This window comes from Oryx dammah, unplaced genomic scaffold, assembly GCF_014754425.2.
Source record: "Oryx dammah isolate SB20612 unplaced genomic scaffold, SCBI_Odam_1.1 HiC_scaffold_25, whole genome shotgun sequence".
Classification (NCBI taxonomy): Eukaryota; Metazoa; Chordata; class Mammalia; order Artiodactyla; family Bovidae; genus Oryx; species Oryx dammah.
The window spans coordinates 6,297,815-6,316,108 of record NW_024070209.1 but is presented as its reverse complement, the minus strand read 5'-3'; the positions used below and the strand labels follow the sequence as shown (position 1 = coordinate 6,316,108).

Sequence of the window (18,294 nt, the reverse complement as noted above, 5' to 3'; positions counted from 1 at the left end):
TGACGCCCTCATTTCCATCTGTGATCCCAAGAGATAGAACCTATGCAGAGGGTCACCCCACAGCCCTCCCTGACTCCCCGGGTCACAAGTCCTGTTAATTCTCCCCTCCTGGATCTCCTGATGGCTCTTCCTGGTTACAGGTGTTTCCTGTATGTCCTCGTCATCTCACATCGAGATTATTTTCATGGGTCCTGTGTAAGTTCCCTCCCTTCACCTCACCACTGTCTGAACATGGCCACGAGACTAACCTGCCCCTAGTTCTTCAGTTTTTCTCTTTCTTGCTCGGAAATCTCAAGAGCTTGCTCTTACCTCCTGTGTAGAGCCTACAGCCCCCTCTTCCCAGACTGGTGACCGTCCCCAGCTCCTTCTGTAGGCACTTCTCATTCATGTTGCCAATTTCTCCCGAATGCACAGCCTTGGTTTCAGCCATGTTCGCTTTGCTCTGAGGACATCAATCAAATGCGTGTCTGTCTTGGCTCCCCATCATCCCATCCTTGCAAGACGTCATTCCTTCTCTCTCAATCCAGCTATCAATCCAACCGCTTGGATGAATCCCCAGGGAATTACAGAGTGGTGGTTGGGGGGTGAAACATCTCAAAGGGTTCCATACTGTGTGATTTCGTTTATAAAACATTTTGACAAAGTTTTTTTTTCCTTTCTAGTTGAAGGGTAGTTGATTCACAATGTTGTGTTAGTTTTCAAGTGTACAGCAAAATAATTCACACACACACACACACACACACATATATGCTCTTTCATATTCTTTTCCATTATGGCTTATCACAGAATATTGAATACAGCTCCCTGTGCTCTACAGCAGGACCTTGTTTATCCATCCTATGCATAATACTTTACATCCACTAATCCCACCCCCCCCAAATCCATCCCTCCCCCATCCTTCTTGTCTTTGACTACGTCAAGTCTGTTCTCTATGTCTGTGACCCTGTTTGTGTCTTGTAGATTAGTTTGTTTGTGTCAAATTTCAGGTTCCACAAATAAGTGATATCATGTGGTATTTGTGAAATGGCAAGATTTCTGGAATGGAGGACAGCTTCCTCCTTGCCGGGAGTTAGGGACGTTGGGCTGCGGGAGCAAGAAATGGTGCAGCCACAGTCGCCACGCACTGTGTCTCAGCCGCGGTGCCGGAGGCAAGAGTTTCCATAGGCGAGTTACATGCCCACATGCAAAAATGAGTTTAAGTAAGACGGGAAATCTGAGTGAGATCGGTGAATTTGTATCAGTGTCAAAACCCAGATTGTGATATTGTACTAGAGCTTGGCAGGATGTCACCATTGGAGGAGATTAGGCAGAGGTAAAATGGAGCTCTCTGAATGATTATTTTATTTTTTATTGGAGTATAATTGCTTTATAATGTTGTGTTGGTTTCTGCTGTAGAATGAAATGAGTCAGCCATAGGTATTCATATATCCCCTCCCTCTTGGACCTCCCTCCTTTCCCCTCACCCCAACTCCACCCCTCTAGGTCATCACAGAGTGGAGTCAGAAAAAGAAAAACAAATACCGTATATTAACACATATATGTGGAATCTAGAAAAATGGTGGTGATGAACCTATTTGCAGGGCAGGAGTAGAGGCACAGACATAGAGAACAGACATGTGGACACAGCAGGGGAAGGGGAGGGCGGGGTGAACTGAGAGAGGAGGACTGACATACAGATACTGTATGTGTGTAAAACAGACTGCTGGCGCGGGGGCAGGGGGGGAGCTGCTGTTAGCACAGGGAGCTCAGCTCGGGACCCTGAGTAATTTCTTACTCCTGCTACCTACATTACGAATAATGAATCAAGCCTGACCCTTCAGTCCAGGAAAACACGTGATGGCAGGTCCTAGAAAGTGACCAGTCTTCCCCTGCCAACGTCTTCTGCTGGCATCCATTCCGCCTTCAGCAGTTAGAGTCTGGATTGTCCCTGAGTCTCAGAGCCCTCCTCACTCTGGCCTGTGTGTGTGTGTGTGTTGGGGGACGGGGGGCTGGACAGGTAGCACAGGTGTTCACCTGTGCCCTAACCAAGCACTCCCCCTCTGTCCTCACACATCTGGAAGTAGGCAGGTCGCTGTGTCTGCCCAGGGCACACCCTCAGGTCCCGCTGTTAGGAGCTCACTAGCATTCAGAACCCGGAGGGGACCCCCCAGCCAACCACAGACCAGCATCTTCCTTGTTCCCCAGAGTGACAGCCCCAGTGAGCCAGGCGCTTCTCTGAGGGTGCAGGCAACTGAGGTCTGATTAGCACTTTTCTGCTAATATTTGCCTCGGGAAGGAAAAGGCATCTGGATTTTTCAAGGGCATCTTGTGTTTGTTTGTTTGTTTTTGTCTGGACCTCATGTTAAGGAAAGAAATGGAAACCGCGGATGAGAGCATCAGCATAGAGATTTGGCTGGGAGCCAGGCTGGTGGCTTTAAGGGACTCTAGGGGTTTTTCACTTTCTCATCACTGCCACCACCAGGCACTGCAGAAAAAGCAGGTAATCTAATTACAATCAGTTTAGTCTTGAGATAAGCCCCTGTCTCCTCCCTGTCTCCCCCTATCGTCCCTCGGAGCCCCTTCAGAGGAGAAACTCTACTGTCAGCTCTCTGCCACCACCCACCACACCCTCTCCCTGACGCCAGTGGCTTAGCGGGAGGACAGGATCCCTAGCCAGGGACATCTTTCACTGGACTCCTCACAGGAGGCCCAGGAGCAAGCAGGCCGGGAGCCCTGGTGTCTGCAGCGTTTGTTTTCCCTGGAGGTGAGGGAGGGGCGGGCAGGGGTGGACGACCATGTTGTGGTGGGTCTCACTGAAAACTGCTGAGGCAGCATTTCCAAGAAGAGACCAAGATTTGATTTGCAAAACCAACGAGCAGCTTGAGGCTTTTTTTTTTTTTTTTTTTAGGAAAATGACTATAAATATGCAGCGTGTGCCAGATGCAAAGGAGCCCTTTCCTAACTCCAGGGCACTTCCTGCCCTGCTCCCCTCTCCAGGGTAACATCTTTATACAGGGAACAGACCTCCCCAGATCCCAGTCTTGTTTAGCTGGCAGCTGGACTGAGCTCTGGACCAAGGTCTAAGCGCTGACCTAGAAATTCTTGGAGGATGGAGGCCAAAGTATAAAATGCTCTGTTATCGTCAGGGGAAGGGGAGGGAAATGGAGAGAGAGGGTGTGTGGTTGTCACATCTAGAGAAACAGCTCTGCTTAACATGTTTATTCTCTACCTCGTAAGCAACATTCCTGGCTGACATATCACAAGGAAAACTTTGTCATTTTCCAAATAGATGAGTCCCTGGTCTATCTAATGTGACTTCTGAGATTAGTGGGACAGAGGCCCAGGTTTCTCTCAGGACATATGAAAACTAGCCCTTGCCCTCATCTGTCCCCGAGTCCACATGCATGCACACACACAAACACACACACTCTCACACGCACACACACACTCTCACACACACACACATACACACACACTGACTCATTCACTCAGCTTTTCCAACTTAGCATATTAAAAGCCTGTAAAAAGCTTCTAAAATTGGGCCTTCCCGAGTCACGCCTGCCTTTGTTCTCTGTGCCTTTGTTCCTCTGCCAGCTCATGAGCTCAGGGGGCTGCCTGGCAGCCTGCAGAATCCAGGACCTTGGGTCCATGGCTGGCTGGTCGTGCCCAAGGGAGCAGAAAGTCTCCGGTTTATCTTTCACATTCATCACCCTGGGAGGGCGAGTTCAAGGGAGCCGTCAGCCAAGCGGTCGTGGGCACCGCAGACCCAGAACATCTCAGTGACTCTGTGGAGTCTTTCCCGCGGAGTCCTCGTGGCCCCAGCGCCTGCAGTAGGTAAACCCTCCTGGGGCCAGCCCTCCCCCCACAGCAGGGCTCTGCTGAGTCCCTGGCTGCCTCCTTCTCAGGTATAATCAGGGGTCCAAGTTGCAACCCGCACTTGGGCCGTGTCCACCCTGTGCTTTGCAAGGCTGGTTGGAACTTGTTAAGGTGTTTTTTTTTTTTTTTAAATAGGCATTACCTGGTTGTTGTCTAGCAGCTCATAAAACATAGGTGTGGAAGATCCCGCCCTGGACTGCACCCTTGCTGGGGGGGGAGATTTGAAAAGCAGATGAAGCTCCCAAACCATCTCACCTGTTCAAAGCACCCCTCACATCCTCCTCTCCAGCCCAGACTCCCAGACAAGGTGGCATGCCATCTGCCGAGGAGGCCTGGCTTCCGGTTGCTGTTTTCCCTTGTGAACGATAGACTTTCAGCAGTTTCAAAGGTGTCCCGTTAGATCATCATTTTGTAATTAAGTTGCCCATAAAAATCTAATGGGAACAGAGTTAAGCAATGTAAAAGCAACAGCCCCCAGCACAGAAAATAAGGAATCCACGCCCCTCAGCCACACTCAGCCAATCCGGTTTAAAAAGAAGGCTGTTCTTCCTAAATGGGAAAAGAATGAAAAAGAATAGATATATGTATGTGTATAACCGAATCCCTTGGCTACACACCTGAAACTAATACAACTTTGTCAATCAACTGTGTGCCAATATAGAATAAAATAACCAGGAGGACCCACTGAATAGCACAGGGAACTCCGCTCAATATTCTGTAATAAGCTAAATGGGGAAATAATTGGAAAAACAGTAGACACATGTATATGTGTCTGTGTGTGTGTATATATATATATATATATATATAAAACTGAATCACTTCGCTGTATATCTGAAGCTAACACAACACTGTTAATCAACTATACTCCAGTATAAAATAAAAATGTTTTAGGTTGTTCTTTTCCACTTTGTTTCGAAACCCTCGCATCTTCCTTCGCCCTCCTCATGTACATTTTTATTATCACACATACTTGTGTCTTACAGCAGTGGTCCCCAACCTTTTGGGCACCAGAGACCAGTTTCATGGAAGATAGTTTTTCCATGGACTGAGGTGGGAGATGGTTTCGGGATAGTTCAAGTGCGCTACATTTCCTATGCACTTTATTTCTATTATTATTGCATCAGTTACACCCCAGGTCATCCAGCATTAGCTCCGGAAGGTTGGGGGACCCCTGTCTTAAAAGATGGAAGAGTGGAAGAGGAGGTAATAGTGATGAAGATGTGAAGTCAGAGCTGGGTTTCTGGCTCTGTGCATTGTTTCTTGTTTCCTGTACGTAATTGGGGACAATAATGAATTATTATCCGCTACCTAATGGATCGTTGTGAGGAGTAAGGGGGAGTGAATAAGGCACCACTTAGTGATGTGTAAATGTTCAGTATATTTTAGTCGTTAGTGTCATTGTGTGTGTGCCTAGTGTGATCAAAAGTATATTAAATAAAGCTTTTTGCAATCATAAGACCTACCCTGATATGAATACATACATTGACTATTTAACTTGAGCTGTAAAAGTATCAAGTTGATAAAAAATAAAGTGGGGAAAAATATATATCAAGTTGAGAGGCTTCCTTGGTAGTCCAGTGGTTAAGACTCTGAGCTCCTAATGCAGGGGGCACGAGTTCAGTTCCTGGTTGGGGAACTAAGACCCCACATGCCGCATGGCATGGCCTAAAATTTAAAAAACAAGCTAAGGGTGTCTTACCCAGGTTCATTCCCTGGGTCAGTACGATCCCCTGGAGGAGGAAAATGGCAACCCACTCCAGGATTCTTGCCTGGAAAATCCCATGGACCGAGGAGCCTAGTGGTCGCAGGGTCAGACACAACTGAGCATCTAACACACACTGCTAACCAAAAACAGAGTCGTTGATTCTTGTTCTTTGAGTAAAAATGGAAATGAAGTCCTTCAACGATGAGAAGATGAAACACCTTCCCTCCGCAGTCTGAGGCTGAACAAGTCCGGGACATGAATTCGGTTTTATTACATTTTTATCTTCTTACCTTTGTAATTGCTTCACGTTGTTGTTTCACTGCTGTTAGGATGATTTGCAAGGGCAAATGATGATGCCAAAATGATGCAAATGAAAGTCTGGATTAACGACAAATGATGTCAGAACCTGAGAATGTGGATGCAAATTGTAGTTAAGCTAGAAGAAAGTTATATGCCAGAAAGCGTATTAAGCTAACACAACACTTGAGATTTTCCGGGGAAAGGAAAAAAAAAAAAGGCTGAGTCGTGTGGCATATAATCATGTCCAGCCCTCTTACGCTGGACCCTTTTTAGCCAAATTGATCGTAAAAGCTAATTAAAGTCAAATGTGTTTTTTGTGTGTCTACACTGAAGCAGACAGTCTGCAGGACCCAGGAGGGACCCTGACCTTCCTCTGACCTCCTTTCTGAGGCTGGGAGAATCCTCTAACCTTCACGCACACCCTGGAGACTGAGCGAAGGTTACAGGCTCTGGGGATTGGAAAAGTTCTTTTAGTGGTGGGAGATTGTTATTGTTTAGACGCTAGTTGGTATCCAGCTCTTTGCAATTCCATGGACCATAGCCTGCCATGCTCCTCTATCTGTGGAATTCTCCAGGCAAGAATACTGGAGTGGGTTGCCATTTCCTCCTCCAGGGGCTCTTCCCAACTAAGGGATGGAACCTACCCCTTCCTTCCCGTTCATCGGGTGGAAAATTGAGGCTCTCAGAGCTCAAGTGGCACAAGTAAGAGCAGCCAAGGATGCCTGCTCTGCTGTGGAGTTAGCTGCCACCTCCTTCCCAGGCTGGCGCTCCCCTGTCCCCCAGCAGTTAAATCTTAACCGCCTGGGCCCTGCCTGTGGGGACAGCCCACAAGGAAGCCGAGTGACCTCTCCGGGCCTCTCACCTCCAGGTAACTCCTGTGCCCTGGCTTTGTTTCTGTTGTGGTGATTTGACACCTTTTTTGTTGTTGTTCAGTCACTAAGTCGTATCCGACTCTGCAACCCCATGGACTGTAGCTCACCAGGCTTCCCTGTCCTTCAGTATCTCCCGGAGCTTGCTCAAATTCATGTCCATTGAGTCGGTGATGCTGTCTAACCATCTCATCCTCTGTCGCCCACTTCTGCTGCTGGGGAGTCGGCTCTTTGCATCAGGTGGCCAAAGTATTGAAGCTTCAGCTTCAGTATCAGTCCTTCTAGTGAATATTCAGGGTTGATTTCCTTTAGGATTGACTGGTTCGATCTCCTTGCTGTCCAAGAGACTCTCAAGAGTCTTCTCTAGCACCACAGTTCGAAAGCATCAGTTCTTCAGTGCTCAGCCTTCTTTTATGATCCAGCTTTCACATCTGTACATGACTGTTTGAGAATGGACTGACCCAAACCTAAGGTCAAGGGAGAGCTCCTGGGACTTTAGAGAGGCTCGGAGGGGATGAAGTACCTTCCTGCGTGAGATGAAAGCCATTTTCCTCCACTTCCTTCTGACTACCACCATCCCAGGCCATCCCTGCCTTGAAGACCATGCACTTGCCTCCAGAAGCAGAAGCAGTGTTGGTCTGCTACCTCACACCACATGCACAGAACTGAATCTATTCTCCATGATGTATAGAATCTTTTCTCCAAGATGACATGTGAACCCACGTGGTGTGGTGACATGGACCTTACATATTATTCCTTCTCAGTTTCCCTGTTCTGTGAAAGTGCCCTGCCCCATCCATTGACTCAGAGGATATTATCATTTCTGAGTTGATCATTTTCAAAGCTCCAAATCAGAAAATAGAAGACTTCATCTGCATAATGATTTTTCTTGTCTCACCAGAGCAAGTTCTAACCATGAGGATATCATATTCTTGCTTCTGAAGGAAATAAACTTTTAAAAATAAATTTGTGGTTGTCACAGTTATACAAATGAATTTTAAAAAAACCTTAAGCAGGTGATAATCAGCAATTGTGGAGAGAAACTTGGAGGAGGGTTTTGAAATCAAAGTTGTGTGTGTGTATGTGTGTGTGTGTGTGTGTGTGCTGTGTGCTCAGTCGGTTCCGATTCTTTGCAACCCTATGGACGGTATTCCCCCCACACAAATAACCTCACTGCAAAAGAACCTTTATGCCTGAGCTCAGAAATAAGGGTCTAACTAAAATTATTTCTCTCTTATCTGTTATGTCACAGTGGAGACATTGTTGCCTTTGAAAAGTCTACTAATCATAACCGCATTCTCCAAGAAGAAGGAGCAGTGAGTGTTGAATAAAACAGATTTGCTATGATAGACCCTGAAATATTCAGTAATTGTTGAATTAGATGCAATTATTTTCCTGTGTATAACGTTATTATGGGCAGCCCTTAGCCACTCACCCCCCTGATCCTCAAGGTGATGCTGGCTGATAATGAGGGAGCATCAGGTGAGGAGGAAGCTGGTGGCTGCTCTCAGTGAGCGCAGTGCCCGTGGGACACAGTCGGGGTGGTGCTCCTAGCCCTCGGGGTAGGGCGGGCAGTTCAGAAGACCTCTCTGTCCTCCCGTGGCTTGTAGACAAGGGCCTACTGCAAACCCACATGGACGATCTGCTAAGCAAATTGAGTAGCTCAGAAGTGAATAGCCCAGTGAGTAGTTTAGAAAGGCTCAGAGTGCAGAACGAGAAAGCCAAGGAGGATATACTGACCCTGGAGCTGTGCTGCCACAGAGCAGGCCATTAGGTTGGAGAGGATGAAGGGGACTCCCCTGATCCAGGTGCAGTCCAGCAGGGCAGGCTGTGGGGCTCAACTTCCAACTTCCCAGGAATGCTCTCACCTACTCTATTAGAATGGAAATTATTCAAAAGATGTCAGGGAAATCCTGAAGAAATCATTTCAGTACAGTCTTTCATGCAAATCAGGAACAGCCATGCCTCCCCTTGCTCCAGGGTAGGAGCAGGGCCGGGAGATGAACAGCAGTGTGGCTGACACAAGGCAGGAATGTTGAGTTCACTTTCTGCCACGTTGCCTTTTCCCATTCTTAATGAAAATGTTTTGCACTCTGTAATCTGTTCTTCGAAAGGAAAGTCAGTGCCCCTTACTTTCCTTGTTCATTCGGTCCTGAGATTTTATGTATGACTGACCATTTCTGTAATCCAGGGACGGTGACCCAGACAGGAGATGGTTGTAGTTCAAGGGCGGGCGACCATGTAGACAAGCATTGTAAAATGCGTTTATGGCATCGGATTTTTCATAGGTAGTCTTTTTATTGTTTGTTACTATACAGCATTTGTGGGCTTCCCAGGTGGCACTAGTGAAGAACCCACCTGTCAGCGCAAGAGACAGACGTGGGTTTGATCCCTGGGTTGGGAAGGTCCCCTGGAGGAGGGCATGGCAGCCCACTCCAGTGTTCTTGCCTGGAGAATCCCATGGACAGAGGAGCTTGGTGGGCTACAGTCCATGGGGTCTCAAGAAGTTGGACACGACTGAAGCGATTTAACATGCACACACACATAGAGCATTTGTAATGCAAGGCCATTTTGAAATACTAAATATGTGAAATATTAAATCCTAATTGCTCCTTGATGACTAGAGAGTATAGTCTTATAGAGGAAGGTTGATATCATTTGCAATGAAACAAGAGGGAATGGTTGCTGGGATCAAGAAAGTCCCCAGGGGTGTGGATGATAGATTAACCTATAGTAGCAGTGAATAATTATTATCTGACTTGAAGAATTAATCTGTGTGAAAATGGTTTTAGGGTGACAATCATTCACCGATCAAGACAGAACCTGTTGGATCCCCTTTGTCTGAATTCAGGAGATGTCCATTCTGGGAGCAGGAACTGGCAAAGAAATACTCCTACCACATGGTAGGCTTGGGACTTCCCTGGTGGTCTAGCGGTTGAGAGTCTGTGCTTCCACTGCAGGGGACATGAATTTGATCCCTGGTTGGGAAGTTGCACATACTACACAGTGTGGGGAAAAAAAAAATTTTTTTTTAACGTTAAGTTTGCACACATGAGGGAGACTAATGCTCCATGCCTTGCTGTCTGGGGCAGTAAGTGGCTTCTTAGTCTGCCAGTGACCACAGTTGTACAAAATGGACTAAGATTTGCCTTCTGCCAGGCCTGTGAGGACTATCATTCCCTCCTGGGCTGGGTGATGGTCAGGAAATTCAGGGCTTCTCCTCATGCCCTATAAAAAGACTCCAGCTGCGATCATGTCACATTCTAGAATGAGGGTCTCCATCACAGAGCAAGAAACAGGTCTGTGCATTTTCTAGCAACTGGGTCTGGGGGCATGTGGAAGGGGGAGATGGGGCTTTAGAGGGAAAGGTGGCAAAGATCGGTGGTCTTTAGAGTGGGTGGTACAGACCCGGAAATAAATGCTATGGCATCAAAAATGAAGCGACTTCAATTTTAGTTGAAGAAGTAAAGTCGCTCAGTCGTGTCCAACTCTTTGCGACCCCATGGACTATAGCCTACCATGCTCCTCTGTCCATGGGATTTTCCAAGCAATAGTACTGGAGTGGATTGCACTTCCTTCTCCAGGGGATCTTCCCGACCCAGGGATCGAACCCAGGTCTCCCACATTGTAGACAGACGCTTTACCGTCTGACCCACCATGGTGGTCACAAGTTATGCATTACTCCACATGAATTGAAAATGTCGCTCAGTCATGTCTGACTCTTGTGACCTCATGGACTGTACCCCCCCAGGCTCCTCTGTCCATAGGATTCTCCAGGCAAGAATACTGGAGTGGGGTACCACTTCACATAACTATCAGTAAAAACACGGCCCCAGGAAAGAGTTTGGCTGATGTCACAGCCAGATAATATTATTATAGGGCCTGCAATGCAGGAGACCTGGGTTCAATCCCTGGGTCAGGAAGATCCCCTGGAGAAGAACACGGCAACCCACTCCAGTATTCTTGCCTGGAGAATTCCATGGACAGAGGAGCCTGGTGGCCTGCAGGCCACGGGGTTGCAAAAAGTCAGAGACAGCTGAGCGGCTGACACACACTAGGGCCTCGGCAAGGTCTGTGAGAAGCAGGTAATTCTAGAAGTGGGCTGAAAGCTGAAACGACTCTCTGTATTCTCCTAGGTGACCTTTCTTGCTGATGAATACTGCAACTGCTGTCAAGACATTTTGCAGCATGTGAGGAACCAAGAACTCGAGAGGGTAGGGTTTTATCTACAAAACGCAAGCATTTATGCTTTGTTCTTAACCTTTTGGCTTGAAAAGACCCCTCAAGGGATGTGGAGTAGGAATTCATCGCACTAAAGTGCTTAGAATGCAGCTGTTTTATAGTCAGTGAGCTCTTGAAGATGATATTTTTATTCAGTTTAATCATCTGGAAATTTTCCAAGGTGCTCATATGGATAATTTTACACTTTAAATATAAACTCAGCTATTTTTAGATCCTCATTCCAGCTGATCTGAAATAAAGTACTGATGGCTCAGTGATAAAGAATCTGCCTGGCAGTGCAGGAGAGGCAGGAAACATGGGCTCTATTCCTGGGTCAGGAAGATCCCCTAGAACAGGAAATGGCAACCCACTCCTGTATTTTTGACTGGGAAATCCCATGGACAGAGGAGCCTGGTGGGCTGCAGCTCATGGGTTCCTAAAGAGTTGGACACAATTTAGCAACTAAAGAATAACAACTTTATTTACCTTGGGATTCTCAGGGATGGTTTTCAGAGCTGTTATTGATACATGCTAATGCACGGAGAAGGCAATGGCACCCCACTCCAGTACTCTTGCCTGGAAAATCCCATGGATGGAGGAGCCTGGTGGGCTACAGTCCGTGGGGTCATGAAGAGTCGGACACGACTGAGCGACTTCACTTTCACTTTTCACTTTGATGCATTGGAGAAGGAAATGGCAAGCCACTCCAGTGTTCTTGCCTGGAGAATCCCAGCCTGGTGGGCTGCCGTCTACGGGATCGCAGAGAGTCAGACCCGACTGAAGCGACTTGCCAGCAGAAGCAGCAGTGTACCAGACGGTTTGAAGCAGGGTGCTCTGACATGGGAATCATCAAGAGTGGGTTGTGTTCTAGAATTGTCCATGAAAGGCATGAAGAAATCTTTTAGCCATTCAGTCTTTTACCATATAAAACGAAAATCCAGAGAAGCCAGTGCACATTTAAATGAAAGGTCTTCTGAGGCTTCAGTGTTCTAAGCACTTCCGCTTTGGGAGATAATATTTACTCAGCATGAAGGCATTTCATGCTTTGTAGAAAACATTGGCCTGAGGGAGGGACCAGGCTGTCTTCAGAGTGACCCCTGGCCTATTAACACCATGTTATAAACAACCCCCAAGTTGAATATCCAATCCACTCCTTCTTGTCTATGATGCTTCATCAAGTACAAATTGAATACTTACCCTGTGACCAGCACCATATCCGAAACAAAGAGGGTACTCCCTTGGAGTCTTGAAAAGCTGATAGTCTGGTACTGAAAGGAACAGTGTAAGCCAATGAGTGTGATATGGAAAGTTCTAGAACACGGTGTGATCAGACTGTTCTCGGCTCCCAAGGGAAGAAAAACAGAGATGCCTGGAGAAGTTTCCCTGGAAGAGGCCACGTTGCAGACGAGTCTCATGGAAAAGCAGAAGTCCAACAGACGCTACGTGGGGGAGAAGAGGGATTCTGGGAGGAAGGCATGGTGCAGGCAGAGGCAGAGGGTGGTCACAGGCGTCACAGGACAGGAAGGTGGCTATGACCAGATTTATTCTCTCACCGGCCCCATGGGAAACTCTGACTTAATGAGAAGACGGTGGGTTGGTAGTGACATCAGATGCCATATTATGGGAGCAGAGGGTGGGGAGGAGGCTTTGCCACAGTCAAGGTGCAAGGAAGGGAGGCTGGGTTGGGAACAGTGACAATGAAATCAGAGAGAAAGAGGGACAAATCAGAGAAATATTTCTGTAGCAGGCGACTCGGAATGGATGACTCAGAACGTGGGAGGCGGGACGAGAGGTGGGCTGAGACAGTGCTGTCTCATCCAGACCCATGAGCCCCAGAAGCCTTCAGCCTGGGAGTCGAAGGATTACTCCACCCTGCTCAGCCCATTCTTGTCTTTCTCATTAAATACCTGAGTCTCTTTGGAGATGTCTTCTTTTGAACAGAAATTTGAAGAGATTTTCAAATCAGGTACTCCGGGGTCAGCACTCACAGCCTACACAGAAGAAACAGTGTAAGAGTCTGGGGTTCTGGGAGTACCTGCAGTCAGTACTGTGTTGCCTCAGGATATCTGAGCTGCAGAAATCTCAGAAGGCCAGAGTCTTCATGAGCTGGCAACTCAGATGGGCCACCAGATCCACATGGGAGGAAATAAAGAAAGGGCCCTGCCATTTTGTTCCTCAACAGGAGTCTTTAAAGAAGGCTCCTTAGGCTCGAGGAAGAATGGACACATGTATACGTGGCTGAGTCCCTTTGCTGTCTACCTGAAACTATCACAGCACTATTAACTGGCTAGACACCAATACAAAATAAAAAGTTAAAAAGATGCAGCTGGATTTCAGGAGGTGCACTCAGAATAAAGTGGCAAATACACTATTTATGGAATTACAGGCTCTTTTACCAAGGTTTATAGCATTAACCCAGATCATGATAAAATGCTATTTCACTTCAAAATGAATAAATATTTTGCTAATAATAAAAAGAAGTACCCTTTGTAGAATCACACTGGCTCCCTTTAGCCGGCACTGTCCTTAGTCAAAGCTATGGTTTTTCCAGTAGTCTTGTATGGATGTGAGAGTTGGACAATAAAGAAAGCTGAGTGCCAAAAAATTGATGCTTTTGAACTGTGGTGTTGAAAAAGATTCTTGAGAGTCCCTTGGACAACAAGGAGATCCAACCAGTCCATCCTGACGGAAATCAGTCCTGAGTATTCATTGGAAGGATTGACGCTGAAGCTGAAACTCCAATACTTTGGCCACCTGATGTGAAGAGCTAACTCATTGGAAAAGACCCTGATGCTGGGAAAGATTGAAGGCAGGAGAAGGGGACAACAGAGGATGAGATGGTTGGATGGCATCACCGACTCGATGGAGATGAGTTTGAGTAAGCTCCAGGAGTTGGTGATGGACAGGGAAGCCTGGCGTGCTGCAGTCTGCAAAGAGTTGGACACGACTGAGTGACTGAACAGAACTGAACTGTCGTAGGTGAATTCCAACGTGATGTCAAGGAGGAGGCAATATATCTTTGGTTATATATGGTTACCTGTCTTCCTGAGCTGAAAATAATTGAAGGGGTCAGTCAGCCACTGAAAATGTATTCTGAACTCTGGTTTGTGCCCCCAGGGCCCGATCTTCGTCCTGCTGTAATCAGTAGAGCCCCCTTGTTATCATAATCAGCCTTCCTTCTAGAAAACTGCCTCAGGACCAGTCTTCCACCCACCCAGCAGGTGCCCTCTGATGGATGTAAAATCACTCTAAAATACAGCTTGGGAGACCTTCCTTAGTGCTCCAGTGGCAAAGACTGTGTGCTGCCAAGGCTGGAGGCCTGGGTTCCATCCCCAGTCAGGAAGCTAGATCCCACAAGGCACACTAAGAGTGTGCATGAAAGTGGAAGTGTTAGTCGCTCAGTCGTGTCTGACTCTGCAACCCCGTGGACTGTAGCCTGCCCGGCTCCTCTGTCTGTGGGACTCTCCAGGCAAGAACACTGGAGTGGGTTCTCATTCCCTTCTCCAGAGGGCCTTCCTGACCCAGGGATCGAACTTGGGTCTCCTGCATTGCAGGCGGACTCTCTAACATCTGAGCCACCAAGAAGCCCTAAGCGTTCGCATGCTGCAACTAAAAGATCCTGTGTGCCACAACTGAGACCTGGAGCAGGTCTTAATTATATTATAGATAAATTTATTATTTATTAATAAATATCACTTATAAAGCACTTATTTATTAATAAATAATGAGATTTACTTACTTAGATAAACATTTTTAGAAGTAAAATACAATACATTAAATACAGCTTGGAAAAGCCGACAGGCAAAGCTTTCCATGGATTGAAATGAAATTCATCCAGTTACCGTTCAGGGTTGATGAACTGCCTGTGGAGGACTGGTCTCACCAGGCACAAAAGCAGGGCTCAGAGCTATGTTCTGTCCCTCACGTCAGGTGGAGGACTTGCTGATGTCCTTCTGGAAGTCTCTGCAGCAAGACACAGTGATGCTCCTGTCGCTGCCTGACGTGTGCCAGCTCCTTAAGTGCTACGACGTGCAGCTGTACAAGGTAGGCTCTTCCTTCCAGCTGCTGGCTTGTGTCCTGTCCAGAAGTTGGTACCCAGTGCTGGGGGCTTCCCAGGTGGCGCTGCTGGTGGTAACAAACCCGCCTGCCAATGCGGGAGACACAGGGGAGGTGGGGTTGATCCCTGGGCTCAGAAGATCTCCTGGAGAAGGAAATAGCAGCCCACTCCAATACTCTTGCCTGAAAAATTCCATGGACAGAGAAGCCTGGCGGGCTACAGTCCGTGGACTGAAGCGACTTAGCGTGCACACACTGGGGTTAGAGCCACAGCCCTCACCCTCTGGGGTGTCCATGGATCTCAGACCTTCTGAGTAATCAGTGGTGGGGCCAATGGACCAGGAGCCTTAGACCCTTCCCTCAGACTCAGTTTTCCTTTCTGAATTCACTGAGAATCTGAGTGACCTCGTGTAGAGAAAAAGCCAGTGAGTGTGATACAGTATGGAAAGTTCTAGAACATAGTGTGATTGGACTGTTCTGGGTGCTCAAAGGAAGAACAGAGATGCCTGGAGGGGGCTTCCCAGAGAAGGCCATGTTGCCAGCAAGTCTTGCAGGAAAGGAGAAATTCTACAGACTGGACATGGAGGAGAAAACACGTGGAGGAACACGTGGGGCAGGCAGAGGCAGAGGGTGGTCACAGGCGTCACGGGGCGGGAAGGCTGCTATGACCGGACTTATTGCTTCACTCGCCCTGTGGGACACGGACTTCCTGAGGAGACGGTGGGTTGGCAGTGACATTGGATGCCGTATTATTGGAGCAGAGGGTGGAGAGGAGGCTTTGCCACAGTCAAGGTGACAAGGGAGGAAGGTTGGATTGAGAGATCCGATGACATCGGCGAGAAAGATGGACAAATTAGAAAGAGGGACGGACACAGCGTGACTGGTGGGTCCAGTGACTCAATTCAGTGAACCCCGAATTGAGTCAGAGTCCTTACTCTGATATTTTAACAAAAGAGGACTTTTAAATATAGGTAATTGGAGTCGTTGCTTTGGATTGTACACAACTTCTGGGGTTTGTAGGGTTTTTTTTTGAACTCTTTGTCTAGAATGATTAATTGTAGTTTGGGGGTCAATTACATATAATTTCTGAAGTGAAATGTGCTTTCCTTAAGCTTGTCATGAACTTTTACCTTTTATTTTATATTTGTTTTTAGAGGAAAAAAAAATCTAGGGCTTCTAAAATTTTTAACACAAAAGTTGAAAACTTGAGGCTGGGTTCAGCCCTTAAATATTTTGGTTTGACCTCAAAACCAAAACCAGTCTCAGCCAACATTCATGTTGTATACATTTGTGAATCTGTCCTCAATATTTTGAAATCTTTGAAAGAGTTCTGATTCCAGCCTCTCCAGCCTGCTGTCCTGCCCAGTGGGCAGCAGCCAAGGCTACGTGGTGGCTGTGTCCTTAGCTGGGTGGGGGCCCCCTCTCTCGGGCTGTGGCTCACGTGACCCCTGGCCTCTTGTAACCGGAGGCTGCCTGCACTGGCTGGCGGCCATGTGTCTTATCACTTTTGTTGTAGGGAATTGAGAACGTTCTCCTGCATGACTTTTTGGAAGATGTTTCTATTCAGTATTTGAAATCTGTCCGGTTGTTTAGTAAGAAATTCAAGCTGTGGCTCCTCTCTGCTCTGGAGGGCTTTCCAGCGCTCTTACAGATCTCCAAACTCAAAGGTGGGTTTCCATGGCGAACGTGGATCCTGTGAATGCAAGTGCAGCATCTAACTTTCCACGTGGGGTAGGTCGTCTCCCCTTTACTGCAGCCTGAGGCATATAGGATCTTAGTTCCCCAGCCGGGAATCAAACCCGCACCCCCTGCAATGGAAGCATGAAGTCTTAACCACTGGACTGCCAGGGAAGTCCACCTCTCCCCTCTGGTGTCACTTTGCCCTCGTGCACTGAACTGCAGTCCACAAGTCCTGGCCGCTTCGGCTTTCTCAGCTTTTCCTTTAATGCCCATAAGGGAGGCATGTGTTGATCTATCCAAACCCTATTGCTGATTCCCCAAGCAGGGCCAAGGGGGTGGGGAGGTAGAAAAGGGCAAGGGGGAGGCCAACCAGCTCCGCCATCCTTGGCTCACTGCCCGCCCAAGCAGGGCCAACGAGGGTCCTGGCATCTTTGTGCTCTGCTCAGGCCCCACGAGGCTCCAAGAGTTTCGCTCCCTCCTTAGAAATTCCTCCCAAGGCCCAACTTGCCCACACTCCAGGCCTCCAGACGTTCACGCCCACGTGGAGTGTGAACCCAGGAGGCTGTTGGTCTGCTCAAGCCTGTAGCAGCCGCTCCAGGCCTTCCTGAAGCTGACTGTTGGTGTCCCTCCAACACCATGGCCCTCATAAACTCCAGCACACGCCCTCTGGATGGACAGTGTCTTTTATGGTCCTGGAAATACCCTTGTTTCCCCCTCCTGTCTTTGTGAGGTTCTCCATCATTGCCTCTAGCTCTCCCCGCCCAGCCCCACCCTTCCTGGGCAGCTCAGGCCTCTCCCAGCACCCAGCCCTCCCCACCTATTCCCTTCCGTGCTGCAAGTCCGCCTCCCTGGCACCCTGTGTGTGCCATCTCCCCCGAGGGCCCACAAAATGGGCCATGCCTTACCTTCACCCCCTGGCACCCCCAGCACCCCTGGCTGCATTGATCCCTGTTTGACCCATTTGGAAACTCACAGGCCCAGGGTGAGTGATCAGGAATGTGGCAGGAAGGGTCCCCCAGAGAGAACAGTGAGGTCTGGTGCGTGCTGGGAAAGGGGGCCCAGGACAGGGGTCCAGTTTTCCGGTGGTCTCTTCCCCACTTGCCCTTATCCTGCCCTCCAGCTCTCATCCCTTCCCCACCAGGCTCTTCAGTAGCTTCCACTCTGATGGTCCTGCCTCCAGCCTCACTCTCCTTGGTCACACAGCCCTCCCCTCCCATCACCCCCAGGACCTCTGGCTGTGTTGATCCCTGTTTGACCCCCTTGGAAACTCACAGGCCCAGGTTGTGTGATCACCATGTCCCCGTTGTGTGGGTGGGCCACGCTCCTTCACTGCTTGACCTCTGACCCATCCCCACTCACCTGCCCCCAGGGACCTCCAGCACCCACTGGTGCTCCCCAGAGACTCCTGACTCATTGTGCCCAAGAAGCCCTCGTTCCTGCTGCTGTTTGTACCCCATCGGCCTACCCCAACCCCTTGCCTGGCCAACTCCTGCTTACATGTTAGGACCAGACTGAAGACCCACTTCCAGGTGGAGCTGCTCCCGACACTCTCTACCCCAAGAAGCCTTCGCTCCTTTCTCCCCATGGCTCATGTTGCCGCGAGCTCTT

The 18,294-nt window shown here is 48.3% G+C and overlaps 1 protein-coding gene across 1 annotated transcript in view; it reads left to right on the top strand.

Annotated features, from left to right (window-relative positions):
• RFX8 (regulatory factor X8) overlaps nt 1-18,294 on the top strand; it is a 48,881-nt gene that overhangs the window by 11,760 nt on the left and 18,827 nt on the right. Inside the window, exons 2-5 of the mRNA XM_040267704.1 lie at nt 9,522-9,632; nt 10,866-10,943; nt 14,881-14,994; nt 16,523-16,673. Of these exons, the coding sequence (XP_040123638.1) occupies nt 9,522-9,632; nt 10,866-10,943; nt 14,881-14,994; nt 16,523-16,673 (454 nt within the window). The remainder of the gene's footprint in view (nt 1-9,521; nt 9,633-10,865; nt 10,944-14,880; nt 14,995-16,522; nt 16,674-18,294) is intronic.